The sequence below is a fragment of the Dictyostelium discoideum genome (assembly GCF_000004695.1).
Source record: "Dictyostelium discoideum AX4 chromosome 6 chromosome, whole genome shotgun sequence".
NCBI lineage: Eukaryota > Evosea > Eumycetozoa > Dictyosteliales > Dictyosteliaceae > Dictyostelium > Dictyostelium discoideum.
The window spans coordinates 462,242-482,241 of record NC_007092.3 but is presented as its reverse complement, the minus strand read 5'-3'; the positions used below and the strand labels follow the sequence as shown (position 1 = coordinate 482,241).

The following is a 20,000-nucleotide window of genomic DNA, read 5'->3' as shown; positions in this document are numbered from 1 at the left end:
TTATTTTTTTTTTTTATTTTTTTTTTTTTTTTTGAAAACATAACGAGAAAAAAAAAAAAATAAAAAAAATAAAAAAAAAAAAAAAAAAATTCGAAAAATTTCCTCGCCTGACCCGTGAAATTTTTTTTCTTTTTATTTCATCAAATCCTTTTTGATATACACAGATAATTTTCAAAATGGTACGTTAGTGCTATCTCACCCACTCACTCATTATATTACCCCCTATAGGTGTTTCAATTGATTATATTTATGAAAGTTTAGATAGATTATTAAAGATTATCAATGAATAATGAAAGATTATTAAAGATTGAACATAGATTGAACTTTAATTATAGGGTGGATAAAAACAGAATAGAGATTATATATATCATATGAAAATATAGAGGATTCACTATGCAAAAACTTTGACATATTCAGAACCAATGTCAATATTTGATATTAACATATATATATTTTCATTACAAAATAATAGAGCGGAAAGAAAGAAGTCAAAGCCCCAAAAGTTGTTGAAGCTTTATCAGCCAAAATCCCATGTGGTCCAAGTGAATTAGTCTTTGGTGTTGCCCATATCTTCGCCTCATTCAATGATACCTTTGTCGTATGTATAAATTAATACAAAAAACCCAAACCAAAAAGAAAACAATTTTTAACATGTTTATTATTATTATTTTATTATTATTATTATTATTACTATTAATTAGCACGTCACTGATTTATCCTCAAAAGAAACCATTGTTCGTGTTACTGGTGGTATGAAAGTTAAAACCGATCGTGATGAATCTTCACCATACGCTGCCACCATGGCCGCTCAAGATGTCGCCCTCCGTTGTAAAGAACTCGGTGTCACTGCTCTCCATATTAAATTAAGAGCTACCGGTGGTAATGGTTCAAAGACCCCAGGTCCAGGTGCTCAATCTGCCCTCAGAGCTTTAGCTCGTTCAGGTATGAGAATTGGTCGTATTGAAGATGTTACCCCAATTCCAACTGATTCAACCAGAAGAAAGAGCGGTCATCGTGGTAGACGTTTATAAACATTTGGATCTCATCATTCAAGTGCTTTTTTAATAATAATACTACAACCTTTTTAATTTTAAAAAAAACCAAAAAAAAAACAATTTGTTTTAATACAACAACAACTCTAATAAAATAGGTATTGATTCAAATTTTTTAAAAAAAAAATAGAAAAGAAAATAAAAAAAAAAAAAAAAAAAAAATATAATAATAAAACTAACATCCCACACACAACAACCAATTGAAATTTCTACTTTATAATTTTTTGGGGGTTGGGGGTAATGTTTGTATGGTGTATATACAATTTATTATTTATTATTTTTTTTAATTTTTTTGTGTGCGTATTGTATAACTATCATTTTTTTTTACTACCATTTTTAAAAAGTTTCAGTTAAGATGTAACCACCAAAAAAAAAAATTATATATATTTTTAGTTTTGACCAATGATATTTTTTAAATAATCTAAGTGTGAAATTTCAATTTTTTATTTTTATTTATTTATTTTTTTATTATTTTTATCAGTTTGATATAAAATAAAATAAACACTTTCCCACACACCAAAAATAAAAAAAAAAAAAAATAAAAAAATTAAAATTAAAAATTAACTTTTTTTTTTCTATTATTTTTTTTTTTTTTTATTCATTTAAATTAAATAGGTAATAGATAAGAGATGAAATTGTTAATTATTCTTTTATTATTTATATTTTTAAATAAATCCAATTCAGATATTATTAATAATCAAAATCAAAATCAAAAACAAAAACAACAACAACAACAACAACAACAACAACAACAACAACAAAAAATAAAAAATGGATATAAATTATCAAATGGTTTAGCATTAACACCACCAATGGGTTAGTAAAATTATTATTATTTTTATTTTTGTTTTCTTCTCTTATTAATTTTTTTTTATTTTTATTTTTATTTTTTTTTATTTTAGGATTTAATTATTGGAATTTTGATGGTTGTAAAACTAATTTAATTAATGAAACAATGATGATGGATACTGCATATGCAATGTCAACAAATGGTATGTCAAAAGTTGGATATGAATATGTAAATTTAGATGATTGTTGGATGGCAAAAACTAGAGATGAGAATGGTAATTTAAGAGCTGACCCAATTAGATTCCCACATGGTATAAAGTATTTATCAGATTATATTCATTCATTAGGATTGAAATTTGGAATTTATGGTGACATTGGTAGTGAAACTTGTCAAGGCTATCCTGGAAGTGAGAATTATTTAGAACAAGATGCGAAACAATTTGCAGAATGGGGTGTTGATTTTGTGAAAATGGATGGCTGCAATATGCAAGTGTCAGATATGAAAAAGGCATACACAGATCTGGGACAGTATTTACAAAACACAGGCAGACCCATGGTGTATAGTTGTAGTTGGCCCACGTATGCATATGTGCAGAATATAACAATGCCATTCGACTACATTGAAGGGATTTGCAACCTTTGGAGAGAGTTTCAAGACATTACTGATAATTTCACCGAGTGGACGCAGATACTGGACGAAATGGAGGATTCCGTTCCCAAGAGATCTCAATTCGCAGCACCTGGCTCATTTAACGATCCTGATATGTTGGAGATTGGCAATGGGTTGGAGAATGCAGTTGAATATAAAAGCATGTTTTCATTATGGTCAATTATAGCAGCACCCTTAATAGCAGGTAATGATATAATATCAATGAGTAAAGAAGCATTGGAGATTTTAATCAATGAGGAGGTAATTCAAGTTAACCAAGATCCATTAGGAATTCAAGGTAATCGTGTATATAAAAATCAAAAGTTAGAAGTTTATCAAAGAACTTTGATTAATAATTCTTATGCAATTGCTTTATTTAATAGAGGTGATACTAATTCTGATATTAGCATCACAAGTGAGATGTTAAATTTAACAAATCATCAAAATTATAACATTCGTGATCTTTGGTCTCATACTGATAATGGTACATTCTCTGATACATTCACTGCTTCAGTTCAACCACATGGTACTGTTTTAATTAAATTATCTCCAAAAATTAATAATAATAATAATAATAATAATAATAATAATAATAATAATAATAATAATAATAATAATAATAATAATAATTCAATTCATTTACCATTAAAATATAAAAAATATTTTTTAAATAAATAAAATAAATAAATAAATGATTTTATATTTTTAAAAAAAAAAATTATACATTTTTAATTTTATTATTATTTGTTTTTTATTTTTTTATTTTTTTAATTTTTTTTTAAATTTATTATTATAATATTATAATTTTTGATTGAATTTTATATATTAATATATTTTTTAATTTTTTTAAATTTTTATATTTAAAAATTGATTTAATTGAAATTAATGTTATTATTAAATTTAAAGATAATAGTATTATAAAATATTTTGAATATAATTGGTAATTAAAGAATAAAATATATAATATTAATAATAAAAATGATTTAATTGAAAATGATAAAATATTATTAAATTCAATTTGATTTTCATTTTTTTTTGAAATTGGTTGAGATGGTTTAAATCCAAATCTACTATATTTATTTATTTGCATTTCATTTGGAATATTTGAATTATAAAAAGGTTCATTATCGTTGTTGTTGTCGTTATCGTTGTCGGTATTGTTATTATTATTATTATTATTAATATTATTATTGTCGTAATTTGAATTTTCAATTAAATTGTTATTGTCTCTTGGCATTAAATTTTCAAATAATGTATGATTCTAAAATTTATAAATAAAAAAAATAAGAAAATAAATAAATAAAAAAAATAATTTAATTCGTTAATCGATTTGTTTTGGAAATAATTTTTTTTTTTTTTTTTTAAAAATAATAATTTACTTTATTATCCCATTGTGAATCAAATATTTTATTTTCTAAAATTATAGAGTTGCACATTTTATTATAAACAAGTGTATTTTTAAATATTTATTTTTTATTTTTAATTTTAAAATTATTTTTAAAAAAAATAAAAAATAATAAAAATTAAAAAATATTTATTTTGTTAATTTTATTATTTAATTTTTTATTTTTAATTTTTGGAAACAAATAAACAAAATATTTAAATAATTATTTAAAATTTGTTAAAAAAAAAAAATAAACAAAAAAAAAAAAAAACAAAAAAAAAAAAAAAAAACCAAGATTCTTTTTTTATAAAAAAATTTATTATTATTTTTTTTTTTAGGGAGATAAATAACAATAATAATGATAATGATATCAATAATAACAACAATTTTGTTTTGTTTTTTATCTTGAATATCTATTGCAACGTTAATCAATTAGTAAAGTTGCAGTTTTTGTATCTGGTTTTAAACTAGCAAAAAACTAGTGGGGGTTAATTTTTTAAAAAATGGTTTTTTTTTTTTTTTTTTTTTTTTATTTTTATATTATTTTTTTTTTTATCAAAAAAAATTATTAACAGCCAATACTATCATAATAGCATTAATAGTTCATATTCTATTTATTCTAAAATAAAATAATAACAATAATAATAATAATAATAATAATAATAATAATAATAATAATAATAATAATAATAATAATAATAATAATAAAAAAACAAAAAATCTGAGGGGAGTGTTATTAACTATTTTTATATTGGAAAAGATTTGTGGTTAAGTGGGGTGTGGGTTTGAAAAAAAAAAAAAAAAAAAAAAAAAAAAAAAAGATCTATATATATATTGACCCTTACTTTTTATAATAATACCACACCCACACCCACACACTATCACGCACAAAATTATTCTTTTTTTATCCAAACCCAAAGACTAATTAGTAATAAAATATCCAAATTTATAATAATATTAGTGATCGTAAAGCATTAAAATTATTTTTTTTATTTTTTATTTTTTTTTTTTTCCACATAATTTTTTTTAATTTTTTATAGTTTTTTTTGATTTTTTAAATATATTTTTTTATTTTCTAAACATCATTGGGCAAATTAAAAAATTTAATTAAAAAATTAAAAAAATTATTTTTTTAGAAATTAATTAATAAATAAAAATAATATGATTTTTTGGGGATATATTTAGATTTTTATGCCCGAATATGAATTGAGGGAATTTAAATAATTATTTTTTCATTTACCAATAGTTTTTAGTGTGTGTTTGTGTTTGTGCACAAAATTTTGTTTAGTCTTATTTTTTTTATTATTTTTATTATTTTATTTTATTTTTTTTTTTTTTTGTAAATTGACTTGATTTTAAAATTTTATTTTATTTTTTTACACTTTTGAATGAAACTACTATTGCAGTAAAAATGACAATAATAAGATAATTCAATTCAATTTTTTGAAATGCATAAATAGAAATTAAAACCACAATAAAGTTGTAAATTTTTGTTATGTCATCTTTTTCATCATTGTTTTTTTTTGGAAGGAAACCCAATCTTTTTTTATGGAATTCAATTTCATCATATTTTGTTAATTTTTTATTTAAAAATTGGTAAAATTCTTCTTCACTAATATAATCATTATAATAATCTTTCTTTAAATAAAAATATAGAAAAAAAAAAAAAAAAAAAAAAAAATTATATAATTATAAATTTTATTATTTTTATTATTATAGATAAAAAAATAAAACAAAAATAAAATTATTATATATTTATATTTTTTTATATATATATTTATATAATTTTATTATTTTTATTATAAAAGATAAAAATATATAAACAAAAAAAAATAAAAATAAAAAATTATAATAATAATAATAAATATATTAGTAATTTATAAATATTATAATAATTATTTAATTCAAAAACTTTTATAAATAAATAAAAAAATGCCAGATGTATGAATATTTACATTTGTTTCCATTTTTATTTTATTTTAAAATTTATTTCTTTTTTATATTTTTTCCAATGATGATAAATACTGTATAATGATCATATATGGGTTTTTTTTTTTTTTTTTTTTTTTTTTTTTTTGAATAATTGTTTTAGGGCAATACCCCATTTTTGTAAAACAAAATTGGGGGTCATATTTTTTCTAATTATATCCCCCAAAAAATAAAAATCAAAATCAAAAAAAAAAAAAAAAAAAAAAAAAAAAAAAATTGAAATATCATTTGCAAATCAATTTTTTTTTTTTTTATTATTAAAATTATTATTTTTTTATTTATTATTTTTTTTTTTCAAATTTATTAAAATCTTTGGTTAATAAATAATTTGTAAATTACCAAACACAGATCTTTTTTTTATTTAATTTTTTGTTTTGTTTTTCAGATTTTTTTTTTATTTTTTTGTTTTTTTTTTTTTTTAGATTCTATCTTTATTTTATCTTTCTTTTTATTTTTTTGTTTTTTTTTTTAGATTTTATCTTTATTTTTTTTTTTCATTATTTTTTTATTTTTTTTTTTTTATTTTCCAAAAGTCAAATATACCCAGATTTCACTCATTATAATTATCATTTTTTTTATTTTAGATTTTATTTTTATTTTTTTATATTTTTTTTTTTTTGTTAAGATATTATCAATGGAATAGATAATAAAAAAAAATAAAAAAAAAAAAATTAAAAAAGCTAAGTGTAGAGAATATTAAAATGAATTTGATATGGGTTTGATGATGATGATGGTTCGAATATTTTTTTAAAAAAAAAAAAAAAAAAATGAAAATCAAATAAAATTGGTGAAAATAGCTAATTTTAATACCAAGTTTAAAGGTAATTATAGAATATTTAGAATTGTTTATTTTAGTTTCTTTCATTTTTCATTTTTTTTTTATTTCTCATTTTCGATAACATTTTTTAAATAAAGTTAACTGAAATTGGTTTTTTAATTTTTTCCAACATTTTTTAAAATTCTTTATTTTTTCCTAAAAAAAACTTTTTTTTTTTTTTTTTTTTTTTTTTTTTTTTACATAAAATTAATTTTTAAACTTTTTTCATTTTTTTAATTTATTCAGATATTTATTTAATTCACATAAATTAAAAAAATAAAAAAAAAAAGAAATGATGGAAAATATTGAAGAAACATTAAAATTAGTTGAAATTACAGATACAACAACAACAACAACAAATACAACAACAACAAATAATCAAGAGGTTATTATTATAAATGAAAAAAAAGAAATTATTATTAACGAAAATGATATTGAAGAAGGTAGAGATTTAGATAATGAGTCAGGTAGATCATTGGCATATTTTGAAAGAATATTAAAATTGGAGGCAATTGTTGGAGCTGATGTTATTGAGATTGCAACAGTATTAGGATGGAGAGTTGTTGTTAAGAAAGGATTATATAAAGTTGGCGATCCAGTAGTTTATTGTGAGATCGATTCAATATTACCACCATGGCAGTATTTTATTGATGATAAAATGGATTCAAGAGGATTTAAAATTAAAACCATTAAATTACGTGGTGAAATCTCTCAAGGTTATTGCATACCAATTAAAGAGTTGATCAATCATCCACATAAGAAAATCAAAGCAGTTTATAAAGAAGAGGAGGATAATAATAATGAAACCATCGTTCATTTATTAGATGAAGATTCAAACGAGAAGATTCCAATTGAAATGGGTAGAAATTTAACAGATTTCATTGGCATTAAAAAGATTACAGAGTATGTCCAAATACCAAGAAATGTTAATGGGTCCAATAGGAAAGCTTACACATTTCCATCTTTTATAAAGAGAACCGACCAAACTCGTATTCAAAGTGTTCCACATTATTTCGATCTTCATCAAGATTTGCTATGGGAGGTTACAGAGAAATTGGAGGGTTCTTCAATCACCGTCTTTAAAAAAGGTAAAGAGAGTGGTGTCTGTTCAAGGAATTTCCTAATTGAGGATTTCCAAGGCTCGGATATCCACCAAGCTGTCATTGAGGATTTGGATCTTCTTAATAGACTTTCCACTATTGATTTGAATATTGCTTTACAAGGTGAGATTTTGGGACCTAAAATTCAAGGTAACATTTATCAACTTCGTAAAAACTATTTTAAAATCTTTGATATCTTTTTAATCGATTCACAACGTTATGCCACTCATGATGAACGTATTGAAATTTTAAATTCTTTAAAATTAACACCATCTGATCATATGGCTCCTGTAATCTCAAATAGTTTCTCACTCAAAGGTAAAACTTTATCAGATATCTTGGATATGGCAAATGGTTTCTCAATTTTAAAAGAATCAAAACCAAAAATTCTACGTGAAGGTTTAGTCTTTAAATCAACTTCAACTATTGGATCTGTTAATCAATCTGTTGTATCTTTTAAAGCAATTTCAAATCAATATTTATTAAAAAAGAAATAATTTTATTATTCATTTATAATTTTATAATTATTATTATTATTATTATTTTTTTTTTTTTTTTAATCAAACCTTAAAAATTTATTACATATAATAAATAATAATATCAAAATAAATAAAAAAATAAATAAATAAAATACTATTGTTTTTTTTTTATCTTTCCAAAAATAAATTTAAAAGAGTTTTATTATAATTTTTATTTTTTTATTTTTTTATTTTTTTATTACATATTTAATTTTTTATTTTTATTTAATTATTTTTGTTTTTTATTTGTTTTTTAAATGTACAGATTTTTTTTATTTTTTATATTTTTTATTTTTTTAAATGAAGTTCCAAAACTATTTAATATTTAAATGTTATTTTTTTTATTGCATTGGACTCTACTGTTGAAGAATATTTGTTTTTTTGAATTTTTAATTTCGCTTCTTGATTTTTGATTTTTTTCAACCTTTATTTGTTTATGGATATTTTTCAAAGTTTCAGTATCCATTACTTGAGAGCTATTTGCAATTACAAATGCAATAAATAACAATGCAACTACTTTTTTATTATCAATTTGTTGTTCATTTGTTCCTTTTTTAATTAAAAAAAAAAAAAAAAAAAAAAATTAATTAATTTGTTTTTGTAATCTTTTTTTTTTTTTTTTTTTTTATTTATTTATTTAATTAAATACATACTTTTATTTACATACATGATTATTTAAATTTATTTTGTTGGTTGATAAACAATTAAAAATATTTTTTTTTTATTTTTTTTTTGTCTTTTATATTTTCCTTATTTTTTCATGATTTTTTTTTTTATTATTTTTTAATTATTTTTTTTTTTTTTTTTTTTTTTTTGGGAAAAATAAAAGAAAGATGACGATTTAATTTTTGATCATTATTAAAATTTAAATATTTTTATATTGGTTGGTTGAAGTTAATATATATATATTAACAAATAAGCAAGATAAAAAAAAAAAAAAAAAAAAAAATAACTAACATGTTGACCTAAAATTTACACGCGGATAGAAAACATATTCAATAATAATAAATATCAAACAACCAATTGTTTAATATGTATTGGCGGTAAATTATTATTTTTTTTAATAATTTTAATAATTCAATAATGAAAATAATCCATTGGATGCCAATTTATTAAAACCAACTGATTTCAAAAAATATAAACCAACATCATATTTATTTTAGTAATAATAATTAAAAAAATAAAAAGAATAAAATATGATTTTTTTTAAAAAAAAAAAAAAAAAGATTTCAAGATTTATCAAATTCTAAAACACAATTATAGTACCAATTTAAATATTTATTCTTTTTTTTTTTTTGAAAAAACAATAAATAACAATAATAAAAAAAAAAAAAAAAAAAAAATTAATTATTAATTTTTACAATTAATTTTTTATTAATAAAACTATTATTATTTATTTGGTTTTTAGTTTATTTATTTTATATTTGTATTAATTTTAATTTATTTATATGATTTATTTATTTATTTTTTAGAATGATCAACTATTCGGACAGTTGATAAGATGATTTACAAAAATTAAATTTATTTTACTTTAAAAAAGATTTTTAAATCATTGGTGATGATAGATTGATGCCTAAGATTTTGGTGATGGTGATGATGGTGATGATGACGATTACGATGATGACGATGATGATGATGATGCTTCTAATCCTAATGCAGATGTTGATTCTGATATTGATTTAAATTTTTTACTATTATTGCAACTATTGTTATTGTTGTTATTATTATTATTAAAATCATATGGTATATTTATATTATCATTACTATTATTATTGGTAGAATTGTTAAAAGTATTATTATTATTAATATTATTATTATTATTATTATTATTATTATTATTATTATTATTATTTTTATTTTTATTAATATTATTATTATTTCTTAACAAACGAAGCTCTCTATATTTTTGTAACATTTTATAATATATTACAGTTATTTGATGTATTTGAATGATCGTTGTTAAGAATTGACTCATATCAAAATAATATTCATCTTTATATGTTGATTTTAATTTTAAATATAGTAGTTTCTCTTTTTCGAAAAAAGACTTGAACCTAAATAAACCATTTGGATTGATGAGTTCTACCACAAAGTTGGAATTATCCAAATATCGTTTCATTAATAATGAGTTTTTATTATTGTAACTTGCATAATCATATTTATTAACTACTTTATATTCTGTATTGTGTAAATTTGAAATTGAAATTCTAGTTACATTTTGTTTTGAAAAGTTAAATTCTCTCCAACATTCAAGACCACTATAAGTTTGTTCACCTTCAATACCTCTATTTGAAAGAAATTCTTTTTTAATAGCTTTAACATTATCAAGTACTTGACGGACCGTTGGTCTTCTGTCTCTAAATGGTAAACACATTCTAGTAATTAATTTTACAAATGATTGTGGTGTTCCAACTGGAAATGAAAATCTGTAATCTTTGTGAATCCAAATTAAAAAATCAACTTCATTTTGAAATAATGGTATCTTTGGTGAAATGTAGGTTCCTGTCATTGCAACACAAACCAACTTTTTTTTTTAAAAAAAAAAAAAAAAAAAAAAAAAAAAATAATAATATTAATATTCTGAGAATGAAAAAATTAATAATATTTATATAAACATACCTCCCATAAAATTATTCCTAGTGAGTAAATTTCACTCTTTTCATTATAATGGGTTAAAGTTTTTTCATCTTCACTACAATCTCCCAATCTTGGACATCTGTACCACATTGTACCAATGGTCTTTGCAAATGTATTGAGACGCTTTTCATTTTCATCCCTACTAGTGCCAAAATCACTAATAAGGATCTTACCAGTATTAGACACCAAAAAATTGGCTGTCTTAAAGTCCCTGTGGTACATGCCGGCTTCTCTTAACGAAACCAATCCTTTGAGGATATCCTTTGATATTTTAAAAATTGAGGTCCAAATGCCCTCTCTTTGCATTTTTAAAATTTCAGACTTGTTGCATAAAAATGATAATAGGTTACATTTTTCTTTCACCATTACCAAAAATAATTTTTGATTATATTTCAAGACACCAATAGTTTCAACAACAGTTGCACAACCTAATTTTTTTATTTGACCCACTGCAGCAATTTCTTTAATCGAGTCTACACTTTGTTCATATGTACCACTTACTGGCATTTCTTTGCATGCAATAGGTATTCCTTTATATGTGCCTTCGAAAACTGATGCATTACCTGCAGAGCCAATTTGTGTATGGAAATCGATGTAGCCAAAATGTGGATTGAGTTGGCATACATTTATGAAATGATTAGCCATTGTTTCAGATATTAAATCATTTTGATGTTTTATTTGATATTCACTACAAAAGGACTTAAAGTCCAAGTTTTTGTAAGGTTCAGTTAATAATTTCCATAGTAAGATTTCATCTTCATTTATATTTAATTTAAATTTAAAAGATTCAATTAGATAGTTTATATTAATGTTTTTGAATTCGAATTCAAGAAACATTGGAATGTATTGATTAAAACCAATTTTTGTTAAAAATTCTTTAATTTCAAATACTCTATATATTTGTTGTCTATATATTTTGAAGTTTTTTTTAAATAATTTCGATCTTGGTGACATTTTTAAAGGACAACCACCAATTAAAACCAATCGAATAACATCAATATCTCCCTTTTCAATTGCATGCGCAAGGAGGTTTTTATTCAAATTGTCACATTTTGAATAATCGAAAATACCCATATGATTAATTTTAGCTATTACAAGTTTCTTCAAACAGCTTTCGGAATTATTAATAATTAATGAGTGAAGCGGAGTTTCACCTTTCATATTTTGTTGGTTGATTAATTTTTTGATATTATGGACTCTATTAATTTCCTTTTCAAAATGATCCAAGTCTTTGATTGTAATTTTATCAATAAATGTAAATAAAAAGTGTAAAAAATTATTGTTTTTATCCATATAATTTTTGTTATTTTCGTAAATTTCCTCCAAACTATAGTTTTTTTTTATCGAATGATCTAAAGAACAATTTACAGGATCAGTTGATTTAATTTGAGTATCTCTAAAAAAATTTTGTATTTTTTGAGAAACAATTCCTGATGGAGTTATAAAGATTTGTATTTGTTTTTTTTGAGGTGGAGGTGGTGGAATTGATGGAGGTGATGGAGGTTGTGTAAGTTGTTGTTCTTCATTTTGTTCTGGTGCTTGGGGTAATGGAAGTAATGGAAGTGATGGAAGTGATGTTGGTGGTGTAAGTTGTTGTGGAGATGGGAGTAGTTCTTTTTGTGAATCTTTTTCTTCAAAATTTTGATGTTGATAGTTACAAAGTTGAGTCTCATTACTTGGCACACCAAGAATTCTCTTCATGTATATATATTTTTCAGCACCATCAAAGCGGACAGTTTCAGTAAATGGTGAGTGGAGTTTCAAGCCAAAAGGATTAGTTACGTATCCAAATGAATAGCCATGGAGACTCTCATCAAATTTAAGGGAAAAATCTTCATAGTTCAATATAAGAGATATTCTACTCAAGTTATTCTCTTGAAAATCTTGGTTTTGAGAAAGCACCTCCTTTTCTCTAGCGTAAATTTTATCCATCACGTTTATATAAATAGAATTTTCCTTAAAATCCATTTGAACTGTAATAAAAAAATAATAATTAATATTTTGTTAATTGTTGTTTAAAAATGAAAAAATTTGTTCTTCTTACCTTTTATTTTATTTTGTTTTTTTTGAAGTATTTATATAAAAAAATTATTATTAATTAAAACAAATATTATTTATTTATTTATTTATTTATTTATTTATTTATTTTATTATATTTTATTTTATTTTTATTTTTATTTTTATTTTATCTATTTAAGTCTTTAGTTATTTATTTATATATATTTATTATATATATTTATTTTATTTTATTTTATTTTATTTTATATTATATTATATTATATTATATTATATTATATTATATTATATTATTTTATTTTTAAAAGAATGGTTATTTACAAAAAAGAATAGATAAAAAAATAACTAGAATATTTGAATAAACAAATTTATTTAAAACTATTATTGTATTTACAATTATTATTTTTTTTTTTAATGAATAGAATTTATTTATGTTTTTTTTTTTTTTTTGGCTTTAATTAATTTTTTTTTTTGTTTTTTAATTATTTTTTTTTTTTGTTTATTAATTATTTTTTTAATTTTTTTTTATTTATATTTTTTTTTTATTTATTTAAATATTATTATTATTATTATTATTATTATTATTATTATTTTTTTTTTTAATTTTTTATATTATTGGTATATCGAATGAATGATGTGATTATTGTATTATTCTATTAAAAAAAGATGTTTGATGAAATGAACAATAAAAAGGGTTTACAAATTATAATTTTCATGTTTTTATTCATTTTTTGCTAACAAAATACACTATACTTTAAAAAACTAAAAATACAATGATTAAAAAGGAAAAAATGGTGAGTTCAATTTTTTTTTTCAAATTTGAATACCCTAATCAATATAAATTAATGTGGAGTATGGGTAAAAAGTATTTCTATGCCCCCACTTTTCGCACAGCCCAACAAATTATACTCTTATATGGTATTGTAGTTAAATTACAAAAAAAAAAAAAAAATAAAAAAAAAATTAATATTAATTGAACAAAAAAAAAAAAATTACCTTTGTTGATTGTAAATATTGAAAATGTATATCTCATTTTAATCTTATAAGTGTGAATAATGGTAAACCCACACACACATTAATTCAAATATTGAATTGTTTTTATATCATGAAAAACAGAAAGGAATGGGTGGAAATAGACACAAAAAAAAAAAAAAAAATGAATAGTAATTAGAATATTGATATTCACATGAAATTAATGTAGGTATTGTATGGGTATTAAATAAATTGTGTGTTAAAAAAAAACAGGGCTTGTTTTTGGTTAAATTGATTTATTTTGGTTTATTTTTTTATTTTTTTTTTTATTTTTTTATTTTTTTTTTGGTTTTTTTTTTCTGAAATTTTTTTTTTTTTTTTCGATCATTTAGGATGTTTTTATTATTCTATTAACATAATTATTTTCTAAAATATTTTTTATTATTAATAATATGAAAAAAAAAAATAAATATATAAGTTATTTAAATATAAGATTTTTTTTAAAGTTTTGATTCCATTATTATTTTTTTCCAAATAAAATCTTGGTTTATCCTTAAATTAAAGAAATAAAAGAAAAAATTAATTAAAAAAATTAATATTTTTATTTTATATTAAATAGATATCGGCACAAAAAAAAAAAAAAAAAAAAAAAAAAAAAAAAAAAAAAAAAAAAATGAAAAAGTCAAACAATAATTTAAATTTATTAATTCTTAATATGGATTTAGTATAGATAAATAGAGCACACAAAAATACACAAAATGATATAAAAATTAAAAAAAATGAATGTGATCATTCTGTTTTTTGAATTTTTTTTTTATTTTTTAAATCAAAAAATTTATTTTTAGAATTTAATTATTTATCATTCATTTTTTGTAATTATTTTTTATTTTGAAGAACAACAATGGGTGAATATATTTTATATAAAAAATAGATTCTAAAAAAGAAAAAAATTAATTTGGTTGAATGTGAATGAATTATAAATTAAAAAAAAAAACAAGATAATTTATCAAGATTTAATTCATTTATTAAAAAATAAAACAATCAATTCTATCAAAATTTAATATTAATCAAACCAAACAACAATATGTTAACATTACAATTAATTGTAAAAGTGGTGGTAATAATTTAATTATTTATTCTGGTAATTCAAATAAAAATACTATTGATGATAAACAAACCAATAATGAAATCAAAAATGAATCCAAAAAGAACAATATAAATTTTATTTTATTTATAATTTTATTCTCAACAATTTTAATTATTTAGATTAATCTATTATTTTTGATCTAAAATAAAAATCACATTCCCACCAAAAACAATGATTGAGTATGTATAAAAATGATTATTTTGAGTGGATTTGTGTTTAAAATATAATAAATTTTGTACTTGTTTTTAATAATTATTTTTTAAAAATATTTTTTTTTTTTCTTTTATTATATTATTATTTATTTTTTTAATATTTTTTTGTTTTTTTATGGCAGTGGGTGAAAAAAAAAAATAATATTCATTTAATTAAAAAAAAAAGTTAATGTGAATAAATAGTATTTCAATATGATGAAAGAAACATCGAGTGGTGAGTGTGGTAAACTTAACACAGCGTTTAATAAACATGATGAGAAATATTGAAAATCATACATCAAAACTGATAAATTAGTGGGATGTGTGAGTGTGTTGAAAAACATTTTTCAATAAATAATGTGATTATTTTTTAATTCAATATTGAAGCATTAGCTTATTATTATTATTTTTTTTTTTTAATTATTATTTTTTTTTATTTATTTCTAATAATAACACAAAAAATTTATATTTTTTTTATTATTGAAGCTTTACATTATTATTTTAAATATATTTTTTTAATTGTTATTTATATTTTTTGTTTTTTATTTTAAATCATAAACATTAATAATAAATTAATAAACACATTCTCAAAAAAAAAAAATTTTAATATTAAAAAAAATCAAAAATGAAAATTATTATATTATTTTTTATATTATATTTAGTTTCTGTTACACTCGGAGTTTTAATTGAACCAGTTTTCAAGGGTAAATATTTAATATATAAAAATAATTTTAAAAATTCTTTTTAAAGTTCATAACTATAAAATCTTTTTTTTTAATTATCTATTTATACTTTATCTAATTAATTGGGATGTCATTGTTTGTTTGTTAAATTCCAATATTTACTATTTCTTTTATTTTTGGTTAATTGTGTTAATATATATATAATTTTCCAAATTTTCATCCCAACCAATATTTTTTTTTAGTGCTTTTCCTTTTTCAACTTTGAATAAAAAGTTTTTTTTTTTATATCCATTCTTATTTTTTAAAATAAATTATAAAAAAAAAAAAATTGTCAAACGTTTTTGTGAAAAAAAAAGAATTGCATTTTTTTAACAAAATAATTTAAAATTAATAACTACCTCATTTTATTTGTTTTTAAAAATTGAGTCGATAAAAAACTAAATAGGATAAATCATTTTGTAGATACATTGTGTTTTTTTTGTTGTATCGATATCTCCAACACTAATTTTTTCTAATAATTTTATTTTAATTTCAGATTTTAAAATTACAAAACAATCATTGGAATATACATATGATATTGATAGTACATATTATTCAAAATGGAATTTTCAAAGTTTGAACTATGAATTGGTTTTTGAATGTAAAAATAATAGCACAACAAGAACATGCGCTGCTGGAATGTCAATTGATATTGCTAAAAATTTACATGGTCAAGTGATGGCATGTGTATCTGATAATAATGGTGAATTAGATTGCAATCATTATTTTTATCCAAAACATTATCCAAACCCAATTATTGAAGGTGACTTTAAACCATCTACCAAAGGTGGCCCAGTTATTTTTAAAGGCTATTATTTGGCAATTGGCTTATACTTCTATACAATTCTTCCTAATACTGGATTGGCTATAATAGGTAATCCTTTTGGTGACTCAATAGATGCTACAAATTTATTACTCGATTATCAAGGTGGTTGTGGTACGAGAATAATTCAGTGGCCAAACGGTTATAAATATAGCTTTAATCATTCTAATCCAGTAATTGATAATATCTCTATTGAAAGCTCATCTTTTATATCACTTGGTCATAATTTTTGTAATAGTTCCGAGTCAATTCAAGTTTATTTAGATGGTGTTCAAATTGATAAATCAAAAATAAAATCAATTGATCATGAACAATTTGAAATTATTTACAGCCAAGAACATTCAAAATCCATCATTGTGAATATTGTCTCTGGTGGACTTGAATCAAACAAATTCAAATTAGATTACAAACCAATGCCATTAAAAATAAATAGTGTTCCAAAATTAAAAGGTGGTTCAATTACAATAATTGGTGAAAGATTATCATCACAAGTAAATAATTCAACAATCATTGTTAAAATTGGTCAATATGATTGTAAAAATGTAATCTCATCAAAAAATGAAATTCTATGTGATTTAGAATCAGTTCCAAATGTTGATAAAGTTAAATTGGTAGATTTACCAGTTAATATCTCAATAAATGGTATTTTTAATGAAAATAATTTATTATTCTCATTCGATACTCCAATCATATCAGATTTTATACTTCCTCAAGGTGAAGTTAAATTAGTTGGCCATTGTTTTGGTTATTCACAAATAACTCAAATTAATATTGACAATGTATTACAACCCAATATAACAATTAATATAAATGAAAAAGAAACAACTCTTTCATTTAGGCCAATTCTTCAAATTAAAAAATCAAAGTTATATATAATTGTCAACGGTACAAAATCAAATACTATTGAAATTGATTCATCATTTTTTGTAAAAAGTGTTCCATCTTCACCTTCAGTAAATGGTCAAACTGTAAACTTTACACTTTTTAATATAAACCCAAATAATTTTAATGCAACACCAATTATGACTTTTCGAGATAATAGTTCAATTAAATCAACTGATTATAAAAATTCAAATGAATATTCCACTCATACATACTCTTTTGAAATTCCAAAAAGTTGTGGTAGAAATGAAATTACAATTTCAATTGGGGACCAACTAACCCGTACTGAAGTTTATTATGAATTACCAAAAATATCAAGTTGTTCAATTGTTTCAAATCAAATGATTAAATGTCTTGGTAATTTTACAAACTATTTAGATTTATTTAAAAATGGTAAAATTAAAATACAATTTTCAAATATGATAATAATTGATAATATTCCAAAAAATCCAATTATTTTTAAAAGTGATTCATTTTCATTCCCGATGAAACCAGAGTATATTTCAAGTGATATATATCTTATTGTTTGTGATGAAACTTCTCCATATTTTAAAGTTGATATAACTCCATCGCTTAAATCTGTAAACCAATCCCTTGTTTTCAACTCCACTGGTGGTAAATTATTAATTAATGGTGAAAATTTTAATGAAAATACAATTGATAATACATCTGTATATTGCTTTTCAAACAAAGAAGATTATAACTGTTCATTTATAAACTATACATCTATCTCTTGTGATATTGAATTAGAAGGTCCATTCGATCAACTTTGTAAAATCAAATTTAATGGAAAAGATGAGAATTATAACATTTCAATATCATATTATCCTCCATTAGTTTTAAACTCAACAATTATATCAAATTCATCAATTGGTGGAATTATTACAATTTTTGGTAATGAATTTTATAATGAAATAGATTTAATTACAGTTGGTAAAAGTAAATGTTTAAACTCTACATTTATAAATTCAACATCAATTTCATGTTTTGTAGAACCTTCAAATTTTAATATTAATCAAACCAAACAACAACAACAACAACAACAACAATATGTTAACATTACAATTAATGGTAAAAGTGGTGGTAATAATTTAAATATTTATTTTGATAATTCAATTATTGAAGTTAAAAATCAATCAAGCGAAAGTGATAAAAACAACAACAATAACAACAATAGTAAAAATAAAATTAATGATGAAAGTAAAACTGATGGTAGAAGTTTGTATGAAAAATATAAAAAATATTTTATAGCAACTATAATAATCGGTAGTTTGGCATTAATTATAGTTGCCTTTAAAATTATACTTTACTTTAATAGAAAAAATGGTACTGTAGTCTATTGGAAATATATTATAAAAGAAAAAATATATAAATTTAAAAATAGAAAAGAGCAAAAATGTATAGATGATATGAGAGAAATATTAAATAATGCAGAGAAAAATTTTCCTGACATAAAATTAGATAATTTAATAACTTATAAAAAGTATGAAATACCACAAGAAAAAAGTGTAGAAGGAGAACTAAAAGAACAAGCACCTCCTCTAAGTGAATATGACCAATTTCCAAGCTATTATTTACATTCACCAAAAGATTCACAACCTCCAAATCAAATTGAAACTTTACCAAAAGATTCACCTCCTCCAAATCAAAATGAAACATTACCAGAAGATTCACCACCTCCAAACCAAATTGAAAAATTAACAGAAGATTCATTACCACCTTCAAATCAAATTGAAACGTTACCAGAAGATTCATCACCACCTCCAAATCAAACTGAAAAAATAACAGACAATTCATCATCTCAAGATGGACCATCAAGCTCTTCATAATTTCTTTTTTTTCTTTACTGGACCACTTTCCCAATAATCTTTTTAAAAAATAATAAATAAATAAATAATTAAAATTAATTTCTTTTTAAAAATAAAAATAATATTAAAAAATGGAAAATTGTAAAGAAAAAAAAAAAGAAAACTATCAATTTAATATAATCCAGTAAATTATTTAGATATCTTGTTAAAATTTTTATTTTTTTTTTTTTATTTTTTTTTTTTTTTCTTTTTCTTTTTCTTTTTCCAAAAAATATTACTTATCGGTACTTGTTGTTTTTCTTTTTTTTTTTTTTTTTTTTTTTTTTTTTTTTTTATTATAAAATTTATATTTCTATTGATCAAAATCTTCCAGCAGATCCCATGCTATTAGTATTTCTATTCGCACCACTTTGATTGAATCCCATGCCACCTTGATTCATACCGTTCATGCTATTCATACCACCCATATTATTCATACCACCCATATTATTCATACCACCTTGA

At 20.9% G+C, this 20,000-nt stretch overlaps 9 protein-coding genes across 9 annotated transcripts in view; 4 read left to right on the top strand and 5 right to left on the bottom strand.

Moving 5' to 3' along the window:
- Positions 1-176: 176 nt before the first annotated feature.
- rps14 (40S ribosomal protein S14) lies at positions 177-1,031 on the top strand (the record flags this gene model as incomplete). The annotated part of the gene is made up of 3 exons (XM_630185.1): positions 177-179; positions 473-598; positions 702-1,031. 3 exons carry the CDS (start codon positions 177-179, stop codon positions 1,029-1,031), a joined length of 459 nt encoding a protein of 152 aa, XP_635277.1.
- A 650-nt stretch (positions 1,032-1,681) lies between these two features.
- On the top strand, positions 1,682-3,168 carry DDB_G0291524 (glycoside hydrolase family 27 protein; the record flags this gene model as incomplete). Its single annotated transcript, XM_630184.1, has 2 exons — positions 1,682-1,868; positions 1,955-3,168. 2 exons carry the CDS (start codon positions 1,682-1,684, stop codon positions 3,166-3,168), a joined length of 1,401 nt encoding a protein of 466 aa, XP_635276.1.
- A 112-nt stretch (positions 3,169-3,280) lies between these two features.
- DDB_G0291522 (hypothetical protein) lies at positions 3,281-3,926 on the bottom strand (the record flags this gene model as incomplete). Its single annotated transcript, XM_630183.1, has 2 exons — positions 3,281-3,751; positions 3,870-3,926. The coding sequence occupies 2 exons, from the start codon at positions 3,924-3,926 to the stop codon at positions 3,281-3,283; spliced, it is 528 nt and encodes a 175-aa protein (XP_635275.1).
- A 1,316-nt stretch (positions 3,927-5,242) lies between these two features.
- DDB_G0291638 (hypothetical protein) lies at positions 5,243-5,841 on the bottom strand (the record flags this gene model as incomplete). The annotated part of the gene is made up of 2 exons (XM_630182.1): positions 5,243-5,512; positions 5,830-5,841. 2 exons carry the CDS (start codon positions 5,839-5,841, stop codon positions 5,243-5,245), a joined length of 282 nt encoding a protein of 93 aa, XP_635274.1.
- A 1,131-nt stretch (positions 5,842-6,972) lies between these two features.
- DDB_G0291520 (hypothetical protein) lies at positions 6,973-8,277 on the top strand (the record flags this gene model as incomplete). Its single annotated transcript, XM_630181.1, has 1 exon — positions 6,973-8,277. One exon carries the CDS (start codon positions 6,973-6,975, stop codon positions 8,275-8,277), a length of 1,305 nt encoding a protein of 434 aa, XP_635273.1.
- A 346-nt stretch (positions 8,278-8,623) lies between these two features.
- On the bottom strand, positions 8,624-8,967 carry DDB_G0291518 (hypothetical protein; the record flags this gene model as incomplete). The annotated part of the gene is made up of 2 exons (XM_630180.1): positions 8,624-8,847; positions 8,952-8,967. The coding sequence occupies 2 exons, from the start codon at positions 8,965-8,967 to the stop codon at positions 8,624-8,626; spliced, it is 240 nt and encodes a 79-aa protein (XP_635272.1).
- A 943-nt stretch (positions 8,968-9,910) lies between these two features.
- Positions 9,911-12,903, bottom strand: DDB_G0291516 (ankyrin repeat-containing protein; the record flags this gene model as incomplete). The annotated part of the gene is made up of 2 exons (XM_630179.2): positions 9,911-10,822; positions 10,918-12,903. 2 exons carry the CDS (start codon positions 12,901-12,903, stop codon positions 9,911-9,913), a joined length of 2,898 nt encoding a protein of 965 aa, XP_635271.2.
- A 2,983-nt stretch (positions 12,904-15,886) lies between these two features.
- On the top strand, positions 15,887-19,517 carry tgrA4 (transmembrane protein; the record flags this gene model as incomplete). Its single annotated transcript, XM_630178.1, has 2 exons — positions 15,887-15,965; positions 16,480-19,517. 2 exons carry the CDS (start codon positions 15,887-15,889, stop codon positions 19,515-19,517), a joined length of 3,117 nt encoding a protein of 1,038 aa, XP_635270.1.
- Positions 19,518-19,855: 338 nt separating this feature from the next.
- epnA (hypothetical protein) overlaps positions 19,856-20,000 on the bottom strand; it is a gene marked incomplete at both ends in the record, with an annotated part of 2,541 nt that continues 2,396 nt past the window's right edge. Inside the window, one exon of the mRNA XM_630177.1 lies at positions 19,856-20,000. This exon is cut by the window's right edge and continues 1,144 nt beyond it. Coding sequence (XP_635269.1) covers positions 19,856-20,000 — 145 coding nt within the window.